General features: G+C 41.2%; 1 protein-coding gene across 1 annotated transcript in view; it reads left to right on the forward strand.

The window, feature by feature from the left end:
• CFAP46 (cilia and flagella associated protein 46) overlaps positions 1 to 22268 on the forward strand; it is a 267974-nt gene that overhangs the window by 117186 nt on the left and 128520 nt on the right. The window contains exons 30-34 of the mRNA XM_040361829.1: positions 2137 to 2411; positions 3332 to 3448; positions 8647 to 8808; positions 11904 to 12052; positions 21953 to 22051. Of these exons, the coding sequence (XP_040217763.1) occupies positions 2137 to 2411; positions 3332 to 3448; positions 8647 to 8808; positions 11904 to 12052; positions 21953 to 22051 (802 nt within the window). The remainder of the gene's footprint in view (positions 1 to 2136; positions 2412 to 3331; positions 3449 to 8646; positions 8809 to 11903; positions 12053 to 21952; positions 22052 to 22268) is intronic.

Below are 22268 nucleotides of genomic sequence, written 5' to 3' on the forward strand. Positions count from 1 at the left end.
CCGACAGGTGTAATTGTTTTACACTGTCGGATCTTAGGATGCAATACCGCGGCCGCCGCTGGGGGGAGTTTGCGTCGTAAACCAGCGTTGGGTATGCAAATTAGTAGTTACGGCGATCCACGATGGTTTTTCGCGTTCGCTACATCGCTGTTAGTCTAGTTTCCCGTCGCAAAGTTAGTCGTCGTTTTTGGTGCCCTAACTTTACACAGCACACGTATGTGCTGTATAAAGTATGGCCGTCGTTCCCGCGTCGAAATTTGAAAATGTTTCCTTCTTGCGTAAGACGTCCGGGAATACGGAAGTATGCTACGCACGTCGCCGTTCGAAAAAATTACGTCACTTTGCGCAAAGCACGGCGGGAAATTCAAAAGGGAGCATGCGCAGTAGGTCCGGCGCGGGAGCGCGCCTAATTTAAATGGCACACGCCCCTTTGAATTACGCGGGCTTACGCCGGAGGAAGTTTTCTCGCAAGTGCTTTGTGAATCAGGCACTTGCGATGAAAACTTGCGGCGGTGTAACGTATCTACGATACGTTACGCCGCCGCGATTCTATGTGAATCTGGGCCTAATTGTGGACAGGTGGGGGCATAACCAACCAGATCCCAGTCATTTATAGCATTTCATAATAACAATAAATTGGAACACAAGGGTAACAAATTAATTCTGTGTGATGTAGGTCATCTTGCCTAGAACTTGTATAACTGAATAATAGTCAAAATTTAGTATTTAGAACCAATAGTTGTTTGTTCTTCATTTTTTGTTCCCTAAAGTATGACTAAGGGCCAGTACTGGGGAGTCTAGACCCCACTGAGGTGGGGAAGGGGGAGGGGAGGTAGGCGAGGTAGTCTAGGACTAATGTAAGCAAGAAAGCATCTGGAGTCATTGGGAACTTCTTATGCAAGGTGCATTTATGGATTGAGTAGCAGTCAAAGGTTTGTATTTTTTGTTACTTTACAATGACAATGGTCACCAGGAAAAATAGAGAAGGAATTTCATCAGCATGGACACAGCAATAAAAAATGGATGGGTTCTAACTCCTCGCTACTCAATCCAAAATGTAAAAAAAGTAAAAAAAAGTTAAAAAACGAATCTATAAAATGTAAGAAACCATCGCTATAAAAAGAAAAACTACAACTCGTAATAGATGGAGACCTTGGTACGTGTTCATTCTATCAGAAACCTTTAATTATTTCCAATTAAAACTTCCTGTGGATTTACTTTTAAGAGCTCCACTCATGCCCACACAACCCTACATAAAATAGTACTCCTCTTTGTTTTTTCGTTATTCATTACCCATTTCCTATCTTTAAAAATTAATACAAGTCTTTCCTAAGCTTTCTTATCTATTATCACATATCTTAAACATTTTGAGTGTTCCTGATAACCGATGACTTACAAACTCTGAATACTTGTTTGGACTTTGTTTTTTCATAGCTATATTGATTTCCTTTGAAAAGAACAAATAATTATCATTTGTTTTGCCATACTTCATTTGTTCATTACAAGTCATGTATATTTGAAGTATATTTTACCTCTTGTTGTTTGTTTGCATATTTGGTATTTTTATATAGCTCAGCATGCTCTGTATTTCATCATTTTTTTTCCTATGCAGTAAACTTTATTGTGATTTTTTTTTTAAATAAACTGTTTTAAACACTTTACCCAAAAAACTTACCTTTGCCTTTATTTGCCTGATGCGTTTTCCATTGAAATCAATGCAAATGCATTAAAATGCACATCAACAGCTGTCATAACACATATCAATGTACATCAATGCAGATTACTTTGCAATACACAATTAAACACACAGCAGATCACATCAATGTTCGTTGACATGCATTTTGATGCATTTCCATTGATTTTGTGAAGAAGGCATCAGGGAAATGATGCACCAAAAAGGATAGACCTTTAAATTCAGCTCTGTGTATAAAAGTATTAGTCCAGGAGCAAAACTTTATTCTACTTTATTCAAAAGTCCTGATAGACTGTATTTATTTTTGATGTATTGCAGTTTATGTCTGTTATTTTATGCATTCCATTTTTAACTGTAGATTTTGTTATAGTTATTTACTAGATTTTTTTGTGCTTAAATGCTTTTTCGTTTCTTCAATTGCCCCAATTCTTCAATGTAAGCAGGTAAAACTCAAAAAACAAAACCAAAGCCTAGAAAGAAATCGTCCCAAAATAAAGAGCCAGCAAGCGAACAAGATCCAAACCCTGAGGTTACCGAGACCGGACCTGGAGATCAGCCTGGCAGCCCTTGTAACTCCCTGGAAGACTTGAAGAACATTAGACAGCTAGAGGCCTTGGGACGAGCTCACACTTTAATGGCTTCTCTTAGTGGTCAGGGTTCACAGAATCATGAGCAACACTGTCTGATGGCATATGGGTATATAATCCGTATTTGGCAGGTACGTTGGCAAATTACTTTCTTTTGTAACGCAGACAATAACAATCATTATATTGTGTATGAAAATGATTAAAGTTGATGATCAGAGATATTCTTAAAATGTTTAAATTAATGGGAAATCTCAGGCATCCAGGCAAGGTAGAATGGGAAGACGGGACTTAGTAGAGCTCAGCGTAGAGATTGCACAGTGGTAAGAAGACAAGATATGCCACAACTTTTTAGAACTTTTTAGAAACCATTATACACATTGGTGTTTGTTAGTATTTTAAAAGTAGGTGGAGTCACCATTGCCATCGGGTGCTCTTTTGATACCCTATGCATTTTGTATCTTGTTTTGTAGAAAAGCTCAGTGTGCATATATTTATTAGTGAAATGTCACTAGAGGGCCCCTGTGTAACGCTAGCTGGGCCTTTTATTGAACTTCTGCCCATATACAAACACTGGGAGAAAGAGGGCAGTACTAGAAGCCAATCTGGCTCTGCACCTGTGTATTCGGGGAACATGCTGACAGTAGAAGAAAGCATAGTGAGAAAGGGAGAAGGGGTTGATGATTCATTGATGTTTTGCTACTCCTTCAATGTGCAGTCAACAGGCTAAAATAGTTCTTGAGCAAGCTGCAGTGGAGGTTAAGGATCTGGCTGTGATGTCTGACAGAAGTGCCTGGATAGCAACACTGGCTGCACAGACATACAAGTCAATTGGCTGGTAAACTGTTCTCATGTGTATTTCCTTTACATCTTTAGCAATATACTATAGACTTAACAGTTTAATAATATATGAAACAGCGGTCATACTGTTTGGAAGCTTGGTTATTAAAATAGATCATGTATTTTGAGAACTTTGTATTTGTTCCAATGTCAATAATGCACACTGTTCTAATGCATTATTTCTAAAGACATCTGACTTATCTTTTTAATGAAGGCGTCATTGCCTGGAGCATCTTCTTTCATGAAATCATCACAAAAAAATCCTGCCCCTGTTCAAAATCCACAATCTGCATCATCCCGTAAAGAAAAAGGAAAGAAAGAAACAATTGAGGTAACTTGTATGTGACTGAATGGATATTATGATTACTAGATTTAGAATGTTTAATTGGAGTCTTTACACAGTTGTATGGTCAGCAGCAAGTCAGCAATTGCTTTTCATTAAGGCCGGGTTCACACTGTTGCCGCATGCGGCGCACAGCAGGGGTCCGGTGCGTGCTGGTTCACCAGTTCAGATCCGATTTCAGCCTGAATTTTGGGCTGAAATCGAACCTGAAACGTACCAAAAACAGACCCGCTGCGGAGATATGTGAATTGGCTCCATAGAGAGTCCCGGAGCATAATGGGACTGGACGCCATAAGAGGCCTATATAAATAGGTGCGAGCCGCGCACCCGGCATTACAGCGGGAAGAAGCGTCGGGTCAACATCGGAAGAAAAGAAGAAGACATATGACGGTAAAGAAGAGCGGGCTGCGCCGCCGCTAGTAAGAGAGCTAAAAAGAAGATAGCAGCGGCCAGCCCCAAAGAAGGCACCGGAGAGCGAGCAAGAGAATAACCGGGTAGCGCCGGGATGACAGCGGAGACTGGAGAAGACCCCCCGGAGAGCGGAGAAGACCCCCCCGGAGCTGACTAATAAATGATTTTAAAACCCTGTGTTGTGTGTTTATTTTATTGACACATTGCCTCCAGGTGAATGGGTAGGGGTACAATGTACCCCATATTCATTCACCTAGGGTGGAGGGCCGGTATCTGGGGGCCCCCTTATTAAAGGGGGCTCCCAGATTCTGATAAGCCCACACCCGCAGACCCCGACAACCAACGGTCAGGGTTGTCGGGAAGAGGCCCTGTCCTTATCAACATGGGGACAGGGAACTTTGGGGTGGGGGGCCGCCTTTCCTGACCGGCCGGGCGGCGTGCTTGGATACGGGTCTGGTATGGATTGTGGGGGGACCCCCACGCCGTTTTCTCGGCGTAGGGGGTTCTCCTTTCAATCCATACCAGACCTAAGGGCCTGGTATGCCCCTGGGGGGGAACCCATGCCGGTTATTTATTTAAAATTTTGCGTGGAGTTCCCCCTCATGATTCATACCAAACCCGCGACTAGAATTGGCGGGAATCTAAGTCGGATCCTCGTCGCTTCTATGACGCGCTCACTGAAATTATCTTTTTCTATTCCGGCGAGTGCGAGATGTCGGCACAATGTCGCCGAGAATCAGTGCGATGCCGTCGTGCTGGAAACACATTCTCGGCGACAGGTATTGTATGGAATAAGATGCATCTGGAGGTTTCAGTGGCAGACCACCCAATCATCTTGTGCTAATATTACCCCTAATCATGCTGTACTACCAAATTAGATTTTCTATTAGCTTTTGAAGAAGCGATCACTCGCAAAACATGTCGAGCTAACCATGTTTGTATAATGCATTATGATGTCACGTGCCTTTTGTAACGTGATGATTTTTCTGGACCTTTATTGGAACAATTTGTTGTTACTGTAGTCTTCTATTATAGCTTTTTAACAATTTTGTGTTTTGTTCTTTTACTCTTTTTTAACTTTTTGTATTAAAGTTGCTAATAAATATATTTGTTAATTTTTACAATTGATGCCTATAAAGTCCAATTTCTTGCTCCTACAACATTCAAAATCAATACTTTTGGGATGTGGTGTTGCGCTATTTTTAGACACCCACAGTCCATCCTGTGTAGGTGTTCTTGGACCAAGTGTTTGATATCCATTGTAATATAACTGAATGTGTAAGCGAGGTGGATCCATTTATGCCCCTTGCAAAGCAGTGTGGTTTGTTGCCATTGACTTCATTACCTCTTATATACTGTAACTTGTTGTTATGCACTGGTAAAATGAAATTGCCTGAACGAAACAACAGTGCACCCTGTTTCCAGTACCATCAATTTGCTCACATGCACTAGCCTTGGAAAAATGAACTTGGTTATTCAAAGACCTCTGCATGATTCCATTGCGTGCATGGATATGCTGGTAGCATTGAAAGGATCAATTGGATGTAACTAAATACCATTCTTATGTAGTCTTTCCTGCAAAAGATAAAATGTAGAAAGTCATAAAATAGTTACCTGTGACCTGTGAACCAAGCATCCCTCATACACGGAATGCCTGTTCTTTTATTCAACGAGAAGGGTGAAAAGTTCTTAGAAGCACATGTGGCTTTAATTCATAATGAGAGGCTTGTCAACACAGACCTATGCAGAGTGCCCTAATACTGGCCCCTGCACAATGAATGAAACACGGCTACATCAGCTACATTTTGTTAATTAAAGGGCTAGTATATTACTTATAAAAAAAAGGCCTAATAATTACTATAATATTCTCAAATCTCTATGTAATTTCTTACACTTGCATAGAGAATATAGCAGAACTCTGGGCCCAGAATAATTACAGATTACAAATTTTAATCTGTAAAATGTAATTGATTAAATTAGAAGTCTTGATTAAAATAGAAAGTTTAAATTTAGCAAGCGGTTGAAGGGAAGCAGCAGTGTTACTAGGGCTTAGGCGTATGACTTGTATACAGCTGCACAATATACATATCCCATGGGTTTTCCTCTAGCCAGCATCAGCATCATTACCACTGCTTGTCGGAAATCCAGACACCAGTCTGCTGTGGAATGTTAAGATCTGCAGCAGTGACATTACAGAAAGGTGCCACATCCCTGCTGATAATATGACAAGTCAACTGGCAGTTCTGTGAGTTATTTGAGCTTTAATGAACTGATAGGTGACATAGGAAGTGACACTTCAGTGGCCATGTCTTTCAGAGATTGCTGCAGCATGTCTTTCAGAGATTGCTGCAGCATATTAGGCAAGTATAGAATCACAGTATATATTAAATAATATACAAAGGCCCGGATTCAGAAAGACTTACGACGGGCGTATCACGCCGTCGTAAGTCCGAATCCGCGCCGTCGCAACTTTAAGCGTATGCTCAAACTGAGATACGTTTAAATGTTGCTAAGATGTATGTATGTATGTATCGTAAACACGTCCGGCGCAAGCCCGCCCAATTCAAATGGGGCGTGTACCATTTAAATTAGGCGCGCTCCCGCGCCGGACGTACTGCGCATGCTCAGTTTAGAAATTCCCGCCGTGCTTTGCGCGATGTGACGTCATTTTTTTGAATGGCGACGTGAGTTACGGCGTTTCGTATTCCCGGACGTCTTACACAAAAAAAAAAAAAATTTATTCGAAGCGGGAACAACGGCCATACTTTAACATGGCTCGTGTAAAGTTAAGGCATGTAAAATCATGACTAACTTTGCGACGGGAAAAAATTACTAGCGACGACGTAACGAACCCGAAAACCATTGTGGATCGCCGTAAATGCTCATTAGCATACCCGACGCAGGAAAACGACGCAAACTCCACCCAGCGGCGGCCGAAGTATTGCATCCTAAGATCCGACAGTGTAAGTCAATTACACCTGTCGGATCTTAGGACTATCTATGCGGAACTGATTCTATGAATCAGCCGCATAGATAGGACAAGAGATACGACAGTGTATCAGGAGATACGCCGTTGTATCTCTTCTGTGAATCTGGCCCAAAGTGTTTAGAGGGAAGCTTTAGAATGGCATTTTTATTACAAATTATGTGAGCAGACTGCAAATCCTCTTGAAGCTATTGCTGGAATCTACCACTGTTTTCATGAACACTTCTGTAGTGCACGCCTGATCCTTCGCGCTTCACTGTTGTAGTATAAAGGATCAGGGCCTGCTAACCTCCCTTTATAATGACAAGCATCTCCAAATGTTTTTGGCAATCATTGCAGCCAACTAGCACGTAGATGTGGAAGCATCACTTGCTTATTTCTCCATTCGTGGCTCGCAATCAATTCAAATCCAAAAAATTATCTTACAAAAGACCTTTCTGTAAACATTAATGCCTGAGTGCATGTTTATACCAATGCAAAAGGTGGGGGAACACAGGCAGACATCTCCAGCTTAATTCGGGGGATAGCTATAGTGATCAGGACCGATGATAAGGTAGTACAACTGATCCTCCTATACTGGGCCAGGTCCCATCAATTCAAAAGGGGGACCCGGGCACCTGCTGAGCTGGGGGGTCAGTTGTACTGCCTTATTGCTGACTTTTGTGGATTCCCCTGCAGTGATGCCAACTCTTACTCCTGTTTTTTCTTCCAGCTGTGCTCCAGAAGGATTGATTCTATTATCTGTGCCCCCTTCCACCTGCTCTCGGGCCCCTTTGTGTGCCCCTCCTCTCTCCTCGGCAGCGGCTGTCAGACACACAGGGATGTCGTTTTAGAATGGTTAGAACAGGGGAAGGGGCCGGTAAATATGTCCTTTCCTAAATGACCACAGTAAGTGAAAGGTACGAATCACCCCTGTGTCTATTCATCACTGAAGCATAGTAAAAAAGTTTAAATTAAAAAATCACAATTTGCTGTAACTCTGCACTAGCGCACCACCACATGTGCTTTGCAAGTTGTGGGGCACATGCTATTCACATGAATGGGTCTTGTTCGACAGGGGTATCATATTTGCCAAGGTTGCAAAGCATAGATTGTGGCTGTGGCATTTTAGGGAAAATATCATTTGATATTCTTGGAGTGTGGGATGGGGTCCTGTCAGGTAAGCTGTGATTTTTTACAGCAGCCCTGATAGCGATGATCCATGACAATCCAACCCAGCCAATCAAATTTTTGGGATAGGTGACTTGGAGTGACATTTTTCTAGTAAAGTTGTAAAATGACAAACGTAAAATGATTTCCCTATCTCATCAACATACTAATAACATTTTTGAATAAAACATTTTCCATTGCATACCTTATTTTGGATCCAGTGATGACATGGCTGGTGGGAGAAGCCTGCCTCAATACCCCTCTCATGAGCCCTCAGCCCTGATTCAAGCAGTAGGCTGGCTCTTGAGAGGAGTTATGCAAAAATAAAAATACATGGATTAAATCCATGTATACCTGCCCCTGGAAAAAGTCACACCCACCTACAATGCAACAATGGTTCAATTCAATAAACGAATTAAAACATATGGAGGACATTAACAGTTTTCTTTAAGGTCACTGATGAAAAATTTTGTAACACTTGGTTTAATTGGTTTAATCAATACGGAAAAATATAACCGCTACTGGAACTCGTGAGAAAAGATGAAAGTTACCACTAAACAGATCTCCCCTCCCAATTTATATGGCTTAGAAACCCTTTAAGACTATTTGTTTCTCAACATTTTTTTTTCTTTCATTTCAGCCTGTCATGGTCAAGGAAAAGCCAAAGCGGAAAGGACCAATTGACGTATTACCTTCAAACGCAGAAGAGTGGGCTGTGTATGATTGCCCTGATGAGCTTAGGGATGCATTTAAACAAGATACATCTTCCCAAGTCATAAACAGAAGTACTATTGTAAAACCAGTAAGTTTTATAAAGAACTGTGACCAGCAGGAGACAGAACTAATCATACATCGAGGATGGCAGTCAGATTCTCAGAATAAATTACACTATGGGTTGTTCATCTTAATTACCAGTGCGGTAAAAATTAACATGTTAGCAGCAGCTCATTGTGCGAAGATCTGTATATTACAAAATATCATTACATAAGGCTATGTTACAGATTTCATAATAAATCATACCTCAAACTGCAGCAGTGTGTGTTACATATTAATTGCAGAAAAAAAAAAAGAATATATATATATATATATATATATATATATATATATATATACAGGGCTCAAAATTTCAAGTCCTGAGCTACTAGCCAGGCCTCAAGAGTTACTCGCCACCAGTTGCCCCACCTAATTCATACACTGCCCTGCGCCTAATTGCACCCGTAAACACGCCCTCATAGATTATCTCATGGAATGACAATGTTTTATGCAGAATCAAGATACAAAATTAAATATTACCAACAACAACTTTAACAAAATGGGACAGGGCACTGGGGGCAGACCAGAGGCACAGGGCACTGGGGGAAGACCAGAGGGACAGGGCACTGGGGCAGACCAGAGGGACAGGGCACTGGGGGCAGACCAGAGGGACAGGGCACTGGAACTGGGTCTCTTCCCCATTCTCTTGCTGTCTCCTCTACAACTCCTATCCATCCTCTCTCTCTCTCATTCATCTCATCATCAGGAGCCTGTGTGTGCCGCTCCACGCTTGCATGTCCCCACTTCCCCCTTTTATTCAGGCTGGCAGAGAGGAGAGGAGCTGCAGCGGGAGGGAGTACAATCCAGCGCTGAGATCCACACAACTGCACAGCCATTGACACCATAGCACAGCGCACACTGACAGCGCACAGCACACATTGAGACCACACATTGAGACCAGTCTGTTCAGGCTAAACTGTTGGACACTTACATAGAGCACAAGGAGAAGAAAACTGCACAAAAAGGCTGCCGCTCTCATGTCAGGGCAACTTTCAGTGAGTGCTGTACCGGAGTGGTAATTTTTGCAATCCTCCACCTCACTCATTACTTTCTGCTCTCCAGCTACATTGGTCGGGGCCCGGGGGAGGGGGGCAGGCTCAGAGAGGTCATACTGTTAGGTCCCATGGCTTAATGAGAATTGTAAGGAGAGCACCTGTGTACTGCTCTGCCTGTGCGCGGCTCACCAGACTACTTTTTCCGAACATGCACCTTTCCTCTTCGGCCGCCAATCTCATCGGGACTCTAGGTGTAGGCACAGATTTGAGGGAGATTGGTCATGCAGCCCTGTCATCACTCGCCCCCAGCTTAAATCCACTCGCCAAATGCTAGTAGGCGAGTGGAAATTTTGAGGGCTGTATATATATATATATATATATATATATACAGTATATATTACGATTTTTTTTAACACACTTTGACCAAAGCAATATAATGTTACCATAGTAACATTGTACTACTCTGGGGAAGTGATCAGTGTTTGTTTTTTTGTTTGTTTTTTTACACATTTTGTTTGTATATAGCAACACATTTCATTGCTAGAGTGCCTAGATAGTCATCCGTTTTTTGATAATACATTACAAAGGACCTTCTGTAGAGATCAGTTCAACTAACTACAGTTGGTTAATGAGTGCATGTGGTACAGTGCCTTGAAAAAAGTAATCATACCCCTTGAAATGTTCCACATTTTGTCATGTTACAACCAAAAGCGTAAATGTGTTTTATTGGGAATTTATGTGATAGGCCAACACAAAGTGGAACATAATTGTGAAATGGAAAGAAAATGATAAATGGTTTTACAAACTTTTTTACAAATAAATATGTGAAAAGTGTCAATGCTTTGTAGAACCACCTTTTGCTGCAATTACAGCTGTATTTTTGGGGGAATATGTCTCTACCAGCGTTGCACATTCAGTGACTTTTTTGCACCATCTTCTTTGCAAAATGGCTCAAGCTCTGTCAGATTGGATGGAGCGCGTCTGTGAACAGCAATTTTCAAGTCTTTCCTTGTCACAGATTCTCCATTGTATTTAGGTCTGGACTTTGACTGGGTTATTCCAACACACAAATTTGCTTTGATCTAAATCATTTCATTGTAGGTCTGGCTGTATGTTTAGGGTTGTTGGCCTGCTGGAAGGTGAACCTCTGCCCCAATCTCAAGTGTTTTTCAGACTCTAACATGTTTTCCTCTAAGATTTGGCGCCATCCATCTTCCAATGAACTCTGACCAGCTTCCCTGTCCCTGCTGAAGAAAAGCATCCCCATTCTCATTTGGACGAAATCTGTGTATATCGAATTGTTTTATTTTGTCTTGTATTTTATGTAACATGTTTACTTTTGAAAATACTCAATAAAAACATTGAAAAAAAAAGCATCCCCACAACATGAGGCTGCCACCACCATGTTTCACGTTGGGGGTGGTGTGTTTAGGGTGATGTGCAAGCATTTTGCTTTTAGGACAAAAAGTAAAATTTTGGTCTCATCTGCACATAGCACATTCTTCCACATGTTTGCTGTGTCCCCCACATGGCTTCTCGCAAACTGCGAACTGGACTTCTTATGGCTTTCTTTCAACAATGGCTTTCTTCTTGCCACTCTTCCATAAAGGCCCGATTTGTAGAGTGCATGACTAATAGTTTTTATTTATAAAAAAATTGGAAAACCATTTATCATTTTTCGTCCACTTGACAATTATGTGCCACTTTGTGTTGGTCTATCAAATAAAATCACAATAAAATACATTTACGTTTTTGGTTGTAACATGACAAAATGTGGAAAATTTCAGGGGGTATGAATACTTTTTCAAGGCACTGTACCACATGCACTCATTAACCAACTGTAGTGAGTATAACTGATCTCTACAGAAGGTCCTTTGTAATGTATTATCAAAGAACTGATGACTAACTATTCTGCTCTTTTAAGTTTTTCTCAGTGGAGAGGGCCACTGAACCAATACTGACTTCACACAGCCCTGTGATTTTATTTTTATTTTTTTATTTAATATTCTTTAACACATTTTTCTTAATTAAGGAAATCAAATCTGATAAGTATTATTTTTAAATGATCTTGTGTTGTCTTAATCTGCAGACATACAGTCTTTACTACCTAAATCTGCTTGTAGAAGAATTGCACAACATCTCGTACACACACTTGACACTTCCTGTTCTCCAACTGGCAGAGGTTATCGCACATGATGTTGTGGAAAGTAAAAGTCTGTCAGATCTCTACCATCTAAGGTAAGTACTATCTACTACACTACTATTTTTGATTGATTTAGTGTATATGGGTTGCCTTTTTGATATGCACAATGTTGTGTTGCACATTTACACTCATAAGCCACTTTATTACGTACACATACCTGTTCAATTTCTTGTTAACACAAATTGCATGGCAGCAACTTAATGCATTTAGGATTCTAACCATGGTGAAGACAACTTGTTGAAGTTCAAACCGAGCATGGGGAAGAATGGGTATTTAAGTTAATGGTTGACATTTCAAAAGGATGGACAGCCACACTCCAAAAAAACTCTTGAGTTGTCTTTATTGGTAAAATCAATAGAAAATGAACCACAGAAATAAAGCAAAAATCGGGAAAAGAACTACCTATGCGTTTCACACTGGTTCAGTGCTTAGTCATGGCTGGTATTTAAGTTACTTTGAACATGGCATGGTTGTTGGTGCCAGACGAGTTGTTCTGAGTATTTCAAAAACTGCTGATCTAGTGGGATTTTTACACACAAACATCTCTAGGGTTTACAGAGAATGGTCCTAAAAGATAAAATATCCAGTGAGCGGGAGTTGTGTGGATGAAAATGTCCTGTTGATATCAGATTTCAAAGGAGAATGGGAAGAGATAATAGGCAACTCAAATAAATCAAATAACCACTGGTTACAGCCAAGGTATGCAGAAAACCAATTGTGAATGCATCGAACCTTGAAGTAAATTGACTACAGCAGCAGAAGACAACACCGGGTGCCACTCATGTCAGCTAAGAACAGGAAACTAAGGTTACAATTCGCACAGGCTCACCAAAATTGTACAATAAAAGAATGGAAAAACGTTGCCTGTTCTGATGAGTCTCGATTTCAGCTGCGGAATTCAGATGGTAGGGTCAGAATTTGGTGTAAACAACATGAAGGCATTGATCCATCCTGCCTTGTATCAATGGTTCAGGCTGGTGGTAGTGGTGTAAGGGTGTGGGGGATATTTTGTTGGCACACTTTGGGCTCCTTAGTGCAATTTGCGCATTGTTTAAATGATCCATCTCTTGATGACTACAGTGTACCCAGGGCAGCCATCACAAATTTTGGGGCCCCTTACGCAGCTTTAGCCCTGGAGCAGAGAACCAGGGGGGAACCCTCCTCTCTCCTGCAGTGAGATGTTAAGCGGGGGGGGGGTTTGGTAACAGAAGTGTCACCTCTTCTCTTCTCTCTTCTACCGCAAGATGATAAGCGGGACGGGGGGGGGGGGGGGTTGCTGCTGATGAACACAGTCAAGTCAAGTCTTCACTTCTGTCTCCTGCCATGAGTTTCTAAAGGTGGGGGTCAAACGCCCTTACAGGCGTAATGCCTGTACCCCCCTGATGGCGGCTCTGCTAATTCCAGCAGGATAATGCACCATGTCACAAAGCTCAAATTATCTCAATCTGGTTTCTTAAAAATCACAATGAAATCACTGTACTTCTATGGCCACCACAGTCACCAGATCTCAATCCAACCGAGCACCTTTTGGGATGTGATGGAATGGGAGATTTGCATCATGAATGTGCAGCCAACAAATCTGCAGCAATTGTGTGATGCTATCATGTCAATATGGACCAAAATCTCTGACGAATGTTTCCAACACCTTGTTAAAACTATGCCACAAAGAACTAAGCCAGTTTTGAAGGCAAAAATGGGTCCAACCCGGTACGAGCAAGGTGTACCTAATAAAGTGACCGGTGAGTGTATAAGATGACATACTCTAAGGTACAGTAGTTTTAAATACAGTATATTATACAACAATAGATGTGAGCCAGACTTAAAGGGGTTGTAAAGGAAAAACATTTTTTTCATAATAAGCATCCTTTACCTGCAGACATTCCTCTTTTCACTTCCTCATTGTTCGTTTTTGCTCAGAAGTTGCTCTATTTCTTCTCTGTTCTGTTCACTTCCTGCTTGTCAGATTGTTACTCACCACCGTGATGGGAGGCTTTACCGCGGTGGTGAGTAACGTGCTCACCCCCTCCTGGGAACTACATCTGGGCGGCAGGACGCTCTCTCTGTGTTAGAGACTTCAAGGAGGTGTGAATTACTGGGCGTGCCGCAATTCATACTGGGAAATGTAGTTCTTACATGAACAAACGATGCAAACCAGGAAGTGAATGAGAGAACAGAAACTAGAACGCCGGAGGTGATATAGATGAAGGAATTTAATGGGTATTTACTTGTTTTTTAACAGAATCATTACACTATTCTGTCTGTCTACCTTGCAGACATTAATTTTAGGAAAAAAAAAATTTCCTTTAGTGACCCTTTAATCTGTCAAACTGTTGTACAGTCCACATCAGTCCGATTAATCAGCGTTAAATATCTTAGAATCTCAGTCAGTCCACTTCTTGGTTTGCTTAGAGAAGCAAATTGCTTCTGCCCTAGTTACCATTCTGACACACCAATAAGACTTGCAGGATTCATTATTGAAAGAGGGCTGCAAGGACAAAGAGGGCAAAAAGAACACCGTGGGGTTGATTTAATAAAACTGGAGAGTGCAAAATCTGGTGCAGCTCTGCATAGTAACCAGTCAGCTTCCAGCATTTTTTGTCAGAGCTTAATTGAACAAGCTGATGTTAGAAGCTGATTGGCTACCATGCACAGCTGCACCAGATTTTGCACTCTCCAGTTTCAGTAAATCAACCGCCATGTCTTTTGTTGCTGGTCTCCTATTCTCTTAAATTAAGTAGGTAAAATATTTCCAGGATTAAACTTTAGCACCACATTTGACAAAAAAGATATAGCTTTTTCCCATAATAAACCATGGGATCCTGACAGTTTTCAGCATTCTTAAAGCGGGATTCCACCCGCAATTTTTTTTTTTTTTAAAGTCAGCAGCTACTAACAGTGTAGCTGCTGACTTTTAATAAGGACACTTACCTGTCCTAGGGTGGAACTCCTCTTTAATTGTTCTGCACCCGCCAGCCTGTTTCAACATATAGTGCTAAAAGGGCATTACACCCAAGTGACCACTTTACCAGTTTACCATGAAAAAGGGGGCATCATTTGCATTAAAGGGGTTGTATCCTATGCATTAAGGTGAAAAAACACCTTGCAGTCACCAGAGATCCCCCCCCCCGTGCCCCCGTTTTACTTACCTGAGCTCCGAATTTCCGAGGGCGTCAATCCCGCATCGTTCTCCCCATGCCTGAATGGCTCTTCATTGAATAGATTGATAGCAGCACAGCCATTGGCTCCCACTGCTGTCAATCAAATCCAATGAAGTGCAAGGTAACCCCCTCGGGAGACAGCTTCCCAGAGGGGGTAAGCTCTTGCGGGGAGGAGCCATGAGAGTCACCATGGGACCCCAGAAGAGGACACTGTGCAAAATGAATTGCACAGTGGAGGTAAGTATGATATGTTTGTTATTTAAAAAAAAAAAAAATATCGAAGCTTTAGTAACCCTTTAATTTCTCTCTAATGTAATTCCACTGCTGGGAAGGTCCGGAAAAGAGCCTGGTGTGCCTTTAGCATGAGCTCTTGTCTTATGAAGGTGCCATCTTTCTATGCCACGGTAATGTTTTGTTTGACAGAATGGTAACTTTGACAAGATGGAAATAAAGGAACTTCCATTGATGAGGCAATTAGAGAGTCTTCAGTCTACCAAACTGTTAGGGCCTGTGTAGATAGATTTGTGCCGATGGCATTAGTTTGTCATAAGATTTGGCATAAATTTGGCATTGGATGGCATAAGATGTTTCTGAGATCATTCAAAATTTTCTGACAGGTGTGTTAGTCCTGCTGTTGACCTCCATATGACTGGCATTTGACATTCCTTTAGACTTTATGGGAATACAAAAACTGCTTGAAGTGAACAAATGCTCCTTGACACAGGGCCTTAGGTGGTAGAACAGGGGCTTCCAGCTGTTCAGGAGAAGATACTGCAGCCTCCTGAATCCCTGTTTTTTATTTTTTTTTGGCTGAACAGCAATTTTGCATGGAACAACTGTATTTGACTTCAATGGGTGAGTTTGACAGGCGGTGCCACCTGTCAACACAACAAGCCAAGTTAAATTTGCCACGGCACGTGTACAGTCCCTTTCGGCTGCCTTTTAAGCTTTCAGTGAACAGTCGGAGGGTGTTAAAGACCTTGCAGTTGCATGCTTATCAGGTGACATCTGAACCTAGGGTTGCGACCTCATCCCTTTAAAGCCGAACACATATTAATCACCCAGGTTCTGGAGCTAATTTAATGCAGGTAAAGCACTAAGTGAATTTCATTACCACCTTAATCAGCCACAAAACCTGTGTAATTAACTAATATGTGTTTGGTTTTAAAGGGATGAGGTGACAACCCTATCTGACCCTCTGACACCTCATCTAAAGTATCAGGCTCAAGCAAAGTGCTAAATAAGGCAGAAACATAACTATTTCATAAGTAGTTCCGCTCAGTTATGATAATAATAAGACTGAGCATTCAGCTTCCTCTATAAACTTAATCATGACCTTTTTGTCCAAAAAAAATCTTCTTTTTGAAGAGGTTCTTTTATCACATACAGACCAAATGCTCATGAACTACGTCTTAAGTAACATTTAAGTACCTATTTAAAATACACCCGTCACTAGATCCTTATGGGCTGCCATTGTTGACATTTCAGTTTGAAAATGTTAATTCCCCATCTGTCATGCCTGTACTGTGGCTTCAGCACTGTCTAAGTCAATGACCCAGAACAAGGATAGCAATATTTAATGCTAGCACTTTTTTGACACTCGTTTACAGAATACTTGCTCTGTAACTGTGATTCAAAAGTATTAAAGTCATACTTTGCCTCTACTTCTCTCATGACAAGTGTACTTTTACAGCCGCTAAACTGCAGATTTAAACTAGTAATGCATTTATGGCTGCACCGGCCACATAATCCCAGCGTTTCAATTATGTTATTGTACTAGAGTGGAAACCGCTAACCTACTTTGTCCACCACTTTGGTGCATTTCACCCCCACAGGTGGGCTTATTTGCCAACCACCTTATGAAAATGCTAGTTACTTGGATGTCTGTGGCTTGAAAACTTTGATTTACAGCCCAGGAACACATATGCTGCAAGTTAGAAGTTAGAGCAAGTTTAGATCTTCCGATCTGTGTACTTATTTTAGGTAGTTATGAAACCAGTGGATCAGTATGACAGGTCATTTATAAGGGGAGTTACTGGCACACAGAGTTAAGGGTATATGGTCCAGCCAGCACTGTATATATAAAATCATTTTACCAGTGTTCAGGGTGATAATGGTGAATCCATACAATGTCAATAGTCCATGGTAGTTGGGGGTACAATATGGAATGCACAGGACCATCTGCGGCTGCTATCCTCAGAGTTGTGGCCGGCTCTGTGTAGACTAGGGATGAGCTTCGTATTCATCAAATTACGAACGTTTTGGGCCGTTCACGCCAATTTCGAGTTGCGTTTCACGGCTGATGTTTGGCCAAGCATGCACTATGACCCGCATGCTTGGCCAATCACAGCTTGCAAAAAACGTAGAGCCATAATTGTCCAAAGCCAGGGTGGCTTTGGCCAATTATGGCTCAGGGGGTTTAGTACACGCCCCACACTATAAAAGGCCGCCTGCAGGTCGACCTTGTGTAGTGTGTTGCGGTGGTTAAAAGAGAGAAGACAGAGAGAGAGAGTGTCATTTTTAGTAGGTAGATAGAGCAGGCAGGCAGGCAGGCTAGTCAGTTAAAGTTACAGTGTGTAGAGGATATATATGCATCCCAGGTGTTGTATATATATTTATACACTGTATAGTTTAGCTAGATCTGCACTTCCTAATTTACTGGCAGGCAGGTGATTGTGCTAGCTGCAGTATTCTCACGTGGTGTACTGCCCGTGTCCTCTGCAGTGTGCACCTAAAGCTACGTGGTGTGTACTGCCCGTGTCCTCTGCAGTGTGCACCTAAAGCTACGTGGTGTGTACTGCCTGTGTCCTCTGCAGTGTGCACCTAAAGCTACGTGGTGTGTACTGCCTGTGTCCTCTGCAGTGTGCACCTAAAGCTACGTGGTGTGTGTACTGCCCGTGTCCTCTGCAGTGTGCACCTAAAGCTACGTGGTGTGTGTACTGTCTGTGTCTGTGCTATTTTTCTCAATGATTTTCATCCATATTGCAGGGACCAGACATTACATTAAAGCCGCAAGCAGTTTTAAATTACTTTTTTCTTATAGTAATCTCGTTTTGTGCAGGGACAGTTCTAAACACGTGCCACTTTACAGGCATACTATAGGCACCCAGCAGGTACGATATTTAAAGGAATTTTTCATTTTTTTATTTTTTTTACTTTAAGCATTATTAAAATCACTGCTACAGAAAAAACTACAGTTTTTAAAACTTTTTTTCCATTGATACATGTTCCCTGGAGCAAGACCCAGGTTCTCAAAGATGTTTTACGACAATAACTTGCATATTAGGCTTTAAAATTAGCACTTTTGAATTAGAACGTTCGAGTCCCATAGACGTCAATGGGGTTATAAATGTTCGCGCGAACGGTCGGTCCGTTCGAAGGTTCTGGTGCGAACCGAATGGTGGGTGTTCGGCTCATCCCTAGTGTAGACGAAAGGATGAAAGCAGAGAGGGAACTAAGCGCCAACTAGGTGTAGTTTTCCCGTGAAATGTTTTTAATGAAGAAAGATTAAAAACGCTCACAAGATAAAAATTATAATTATAAAATACTCATCTGGTTATACTAGGCGTGGATTTGTTTCATCCTGATCCCATCCTGCAGGACCACTGTAATCTGTTCCAGCTGCTGAGCATGGGGCAAGTGGGGGCTTCAGGAGGAGTGGGACATCCTGTCCCACTTCCTCCTTCCACCGAGGGGCCACTAAGGCGATACGTCATATCGCCATATCACATATCACTTTTTGTAGCTGCTGACTTTTAATAAACATTAACCACTTAAGACCCGGTTTAATTTTTTTGCGCTATAAACAAAAATAGAGCGACAATTTTGAAAAAAATTCAATATTTTTTATACTACCTATTTTTGGTAAAAAAAATCGCAATAAGCGATAAGGTTGGTTTGCGCAAAATTTATAGCGTTTACAAAATAGGGGATAGTTTTATTGCATTTTTATAAAAAAAATTTTTTTTTACTACTAATGGCGGTGATCAGCGTTTTTTTTTGTGACTGCGACATTTTGACACATTTTTGGGACCATTGTAATTTTCACAGCAAAAAATGCATTTAAAATGCATTGTTTATTGTGAAAATGACAGTTGCAGTTTGGGAGTTAACCCCAAGGGGGGCGCTTATGGGGTTATGTGTTCCCTGTAGTGTGTTTACAACTTTAGGGGGGTGTGGCTGTATGTGTTATGTCATCGATTGTGTCCCCTATAAAAGGGATGACGCGATCGATGCAGCCGCCACAGTGAAGAACGGAGAAGCCGTGTTTACACACGGCTCTCCCCGTTCTTCAGCTCCGGGGACCGATCGCGGGTCTCCAGCGGCGATCGGGTCCGCTGGTCCTGGTCACGGAGCTTCGGACCGGGCCGCGCCTGCGACCCACGGCTGGGTACTAGTACAGGACGTACCTGTACGTACATGTGCCATTCTGCCGATGTATATGTGCAGGAGGCGGTCCCTAAGTGGTTAAAAATGCCTGGAACACCCCTTTAAAAATCGGTCTGACTGTTTAGATGTTGAATTGTAAAAGCAGCAGTGTATTTGTGTAAAAACAAACCAACAAATAGGTGTGTGTGGTTATCCATTGAATAAACAAGATTTTTTTTTTAAAAATATCTAAATTATTTCAAATAATCTTTAGTGTAACCCATGTGCTAACACATCAGGAAAGACATGTATGCCATATAATAAATAAATTAAGTTCAGTCCAAACTCAAACCTAAAGTGAAAGCTCAGGGTAATTAACCCCACACATTAGATGACTCCTAAAACGATTGTCCAAAAAATGAAAAAAAAAACAATTTCACAGATGTGGGTTGAGAGGAATAGAGATGAAGAGATTCCACCACCGATCGGAGTATAGTTTGAGTAGAATGTAGGAAATCCACCAAGGAAGGGGTAGGTAATAAACTCTTACCAGATAGCCAAACAAGTACAGCATAACGATCCACTCAATCCCAGAAAGAGGGGGGGGGACTGCAGCGCTCCACGATGGTCAGCTGGTCCTCGCCTGGTTGTAAAGATCCCAGTCTTCCTTCAGGAACAAACTCGGCTCACCTCGAGGCTCCAAACACCAATGTAGTACCCAAGAAGGAATAAATGCTCGGATAGTGAAGTACCGCAAGAAAAAACTCTGGATTTTATTTAAAAATATGTGTATCCAATACACTTCATAGTACTCACAGGTACAAAAAATTAAAAGACAAGATATAAAACGAACGTGCGCCCGTGCTTCCGGGGTCACGTTTCGACGTGATGACGTCAGTGCACTGATGTCATCGTGTCGAAACCTGACCCCGGAAGCACGGGCGCACGTTCGTTTTATATCTTGTCTTTTAATTTGTGTTATATTACCAATTGGATAGTTTCATATTTAATTATTATATGTGTTTATGATTTTTGTGAACTCTAAGAAAGTTTTGTGCCCCCTTTCTCTTATATGGTGGGCATTAGCACAGGTGACTCTTTATAGTAATGGCTTGGGGTGCATGTAACGTGGGTGTTATTGACAGTCAATAATCTCAGCACACATTTGCACTTTGTAAGTCCCACTTCAGGCCAACTGGCTGGTAACCCCACCACCGAGAATAGTGATATACCACTGTCCATACATCAAACCATCTCCACTCAGGCACAGTAGGAGAGGTAAATGGAAAAGCCTTGGTCAAATGAAATAAATGTTAGATGCCCAATAAGTGGTATAAGGTAAAACACCTCATCCACTTAATCCATATACATCAGCTTAGGCAAGCCTCAAATATATTGCACATATGACATCTGGTGTTTTGAACAGTGAGCAAATTCCAATTTAGGCCCCTTTAAGGATAGCAATAATAAAAGGCATTGCATCCATATAGGCATCTACTTATCAATCTCAATCTGGTCCAAGTCAGCACCCCACAGGAGCAAAGAGGCCTATCCAGGAAAACCTAACTGGTTTTACCATTCAAGCCGGCTTCAACAAAGGTGTTTAACTTACCTGTCTCGATTGGCCCATAAATGCACTTAAAAATGGCTGCCAAACACTGACACATGCACCATACACACTGATGGCACAGCACGCATGTCAACAGCCGCATTCACATGGGCACACCAGCACTATCATGCCTTCAAAAAAACAAGAAAATATAGCCTGTAAATATTTTTAATCTGCTGACACCATAAAGAAAACAACTTAAACAAAATTCCCACTTAAAACATAGGGCAGCACGAATTGTAAGCCCAGCAGTAACAGCCGTCCGATCAAAAATGTAAAAAAAAAAATTATTTCATTAAAAATAATAGTAAATGAAAAATAATTGTTAAAAAACAATCCACCAACGACTCCTCTCAGTTAATCGTCCCTTATGAAAAACATTTTTTTTTACATGTGGGTAGGGACTTACAGAACTGTTCATCTCTGTATTGTTTGTAGAAGCAGATATCAGCAAAGGCATATTGATAACTTTACCATGATAGGTTTCCTTCATGTGTCACTCTGTACACCCTTGACTTTGAAATATGGTAATTCTGGTAAATTGTTAAAAGAGATTACGGTAATACATCTGCAAATTGATTTCCTCATTTATTTTCAACCCTATGCCCACTGTCACAGCGAAACTGAAAACATGCTTTCCCCTTTACAGACTATGTCTGACAATTTACATTCAGTAAAGAATTATAAAAATATTTATTTTTGTGGTTTGCTGTTTTCACTATGTGTTTCAATGATTGCTTTTTTAACTTTTTAATTTGATGTAGCAAATTAATTAATACTTTTCTTTTCCTTTTTAATAGAATTTCCAAAATATGTGGAGATTTAAAACTCTACAATGCAGCCAGTTATCACCAAAGAACAGTCAGCAACATGTCTATTAACGAATATGAACTGATAAGGTATGTTGCATTTGTTTTCTTAAATTAAGTTGGTAATTTATAGCATTGTTATATAATATAATGTTCCTCAAATCATTGGATAACATAAGAATATTTTTTTTTTTGTTTGGATAGAATGGAGAGGCATTAGAACACCTGTCAGGTTTTATTACTGATTGTTACCCCTATTAGGGAGATTCACCCTCTCTATATGCCATGTTTACCACTATCATCAAAA

This window comes from Rana temporaria, chromosome 8, assembly GCF_905171775.1.
Source record: "Rana temporaria chromosome 8, aRanTem1.1, whole genome shotgun sequence".
Taxonomy (NCBI): Eukaryota; Metazoa; Chordata; class Amphibia; order Anura; family Ranidae; genus Rana; species Rana temporaria.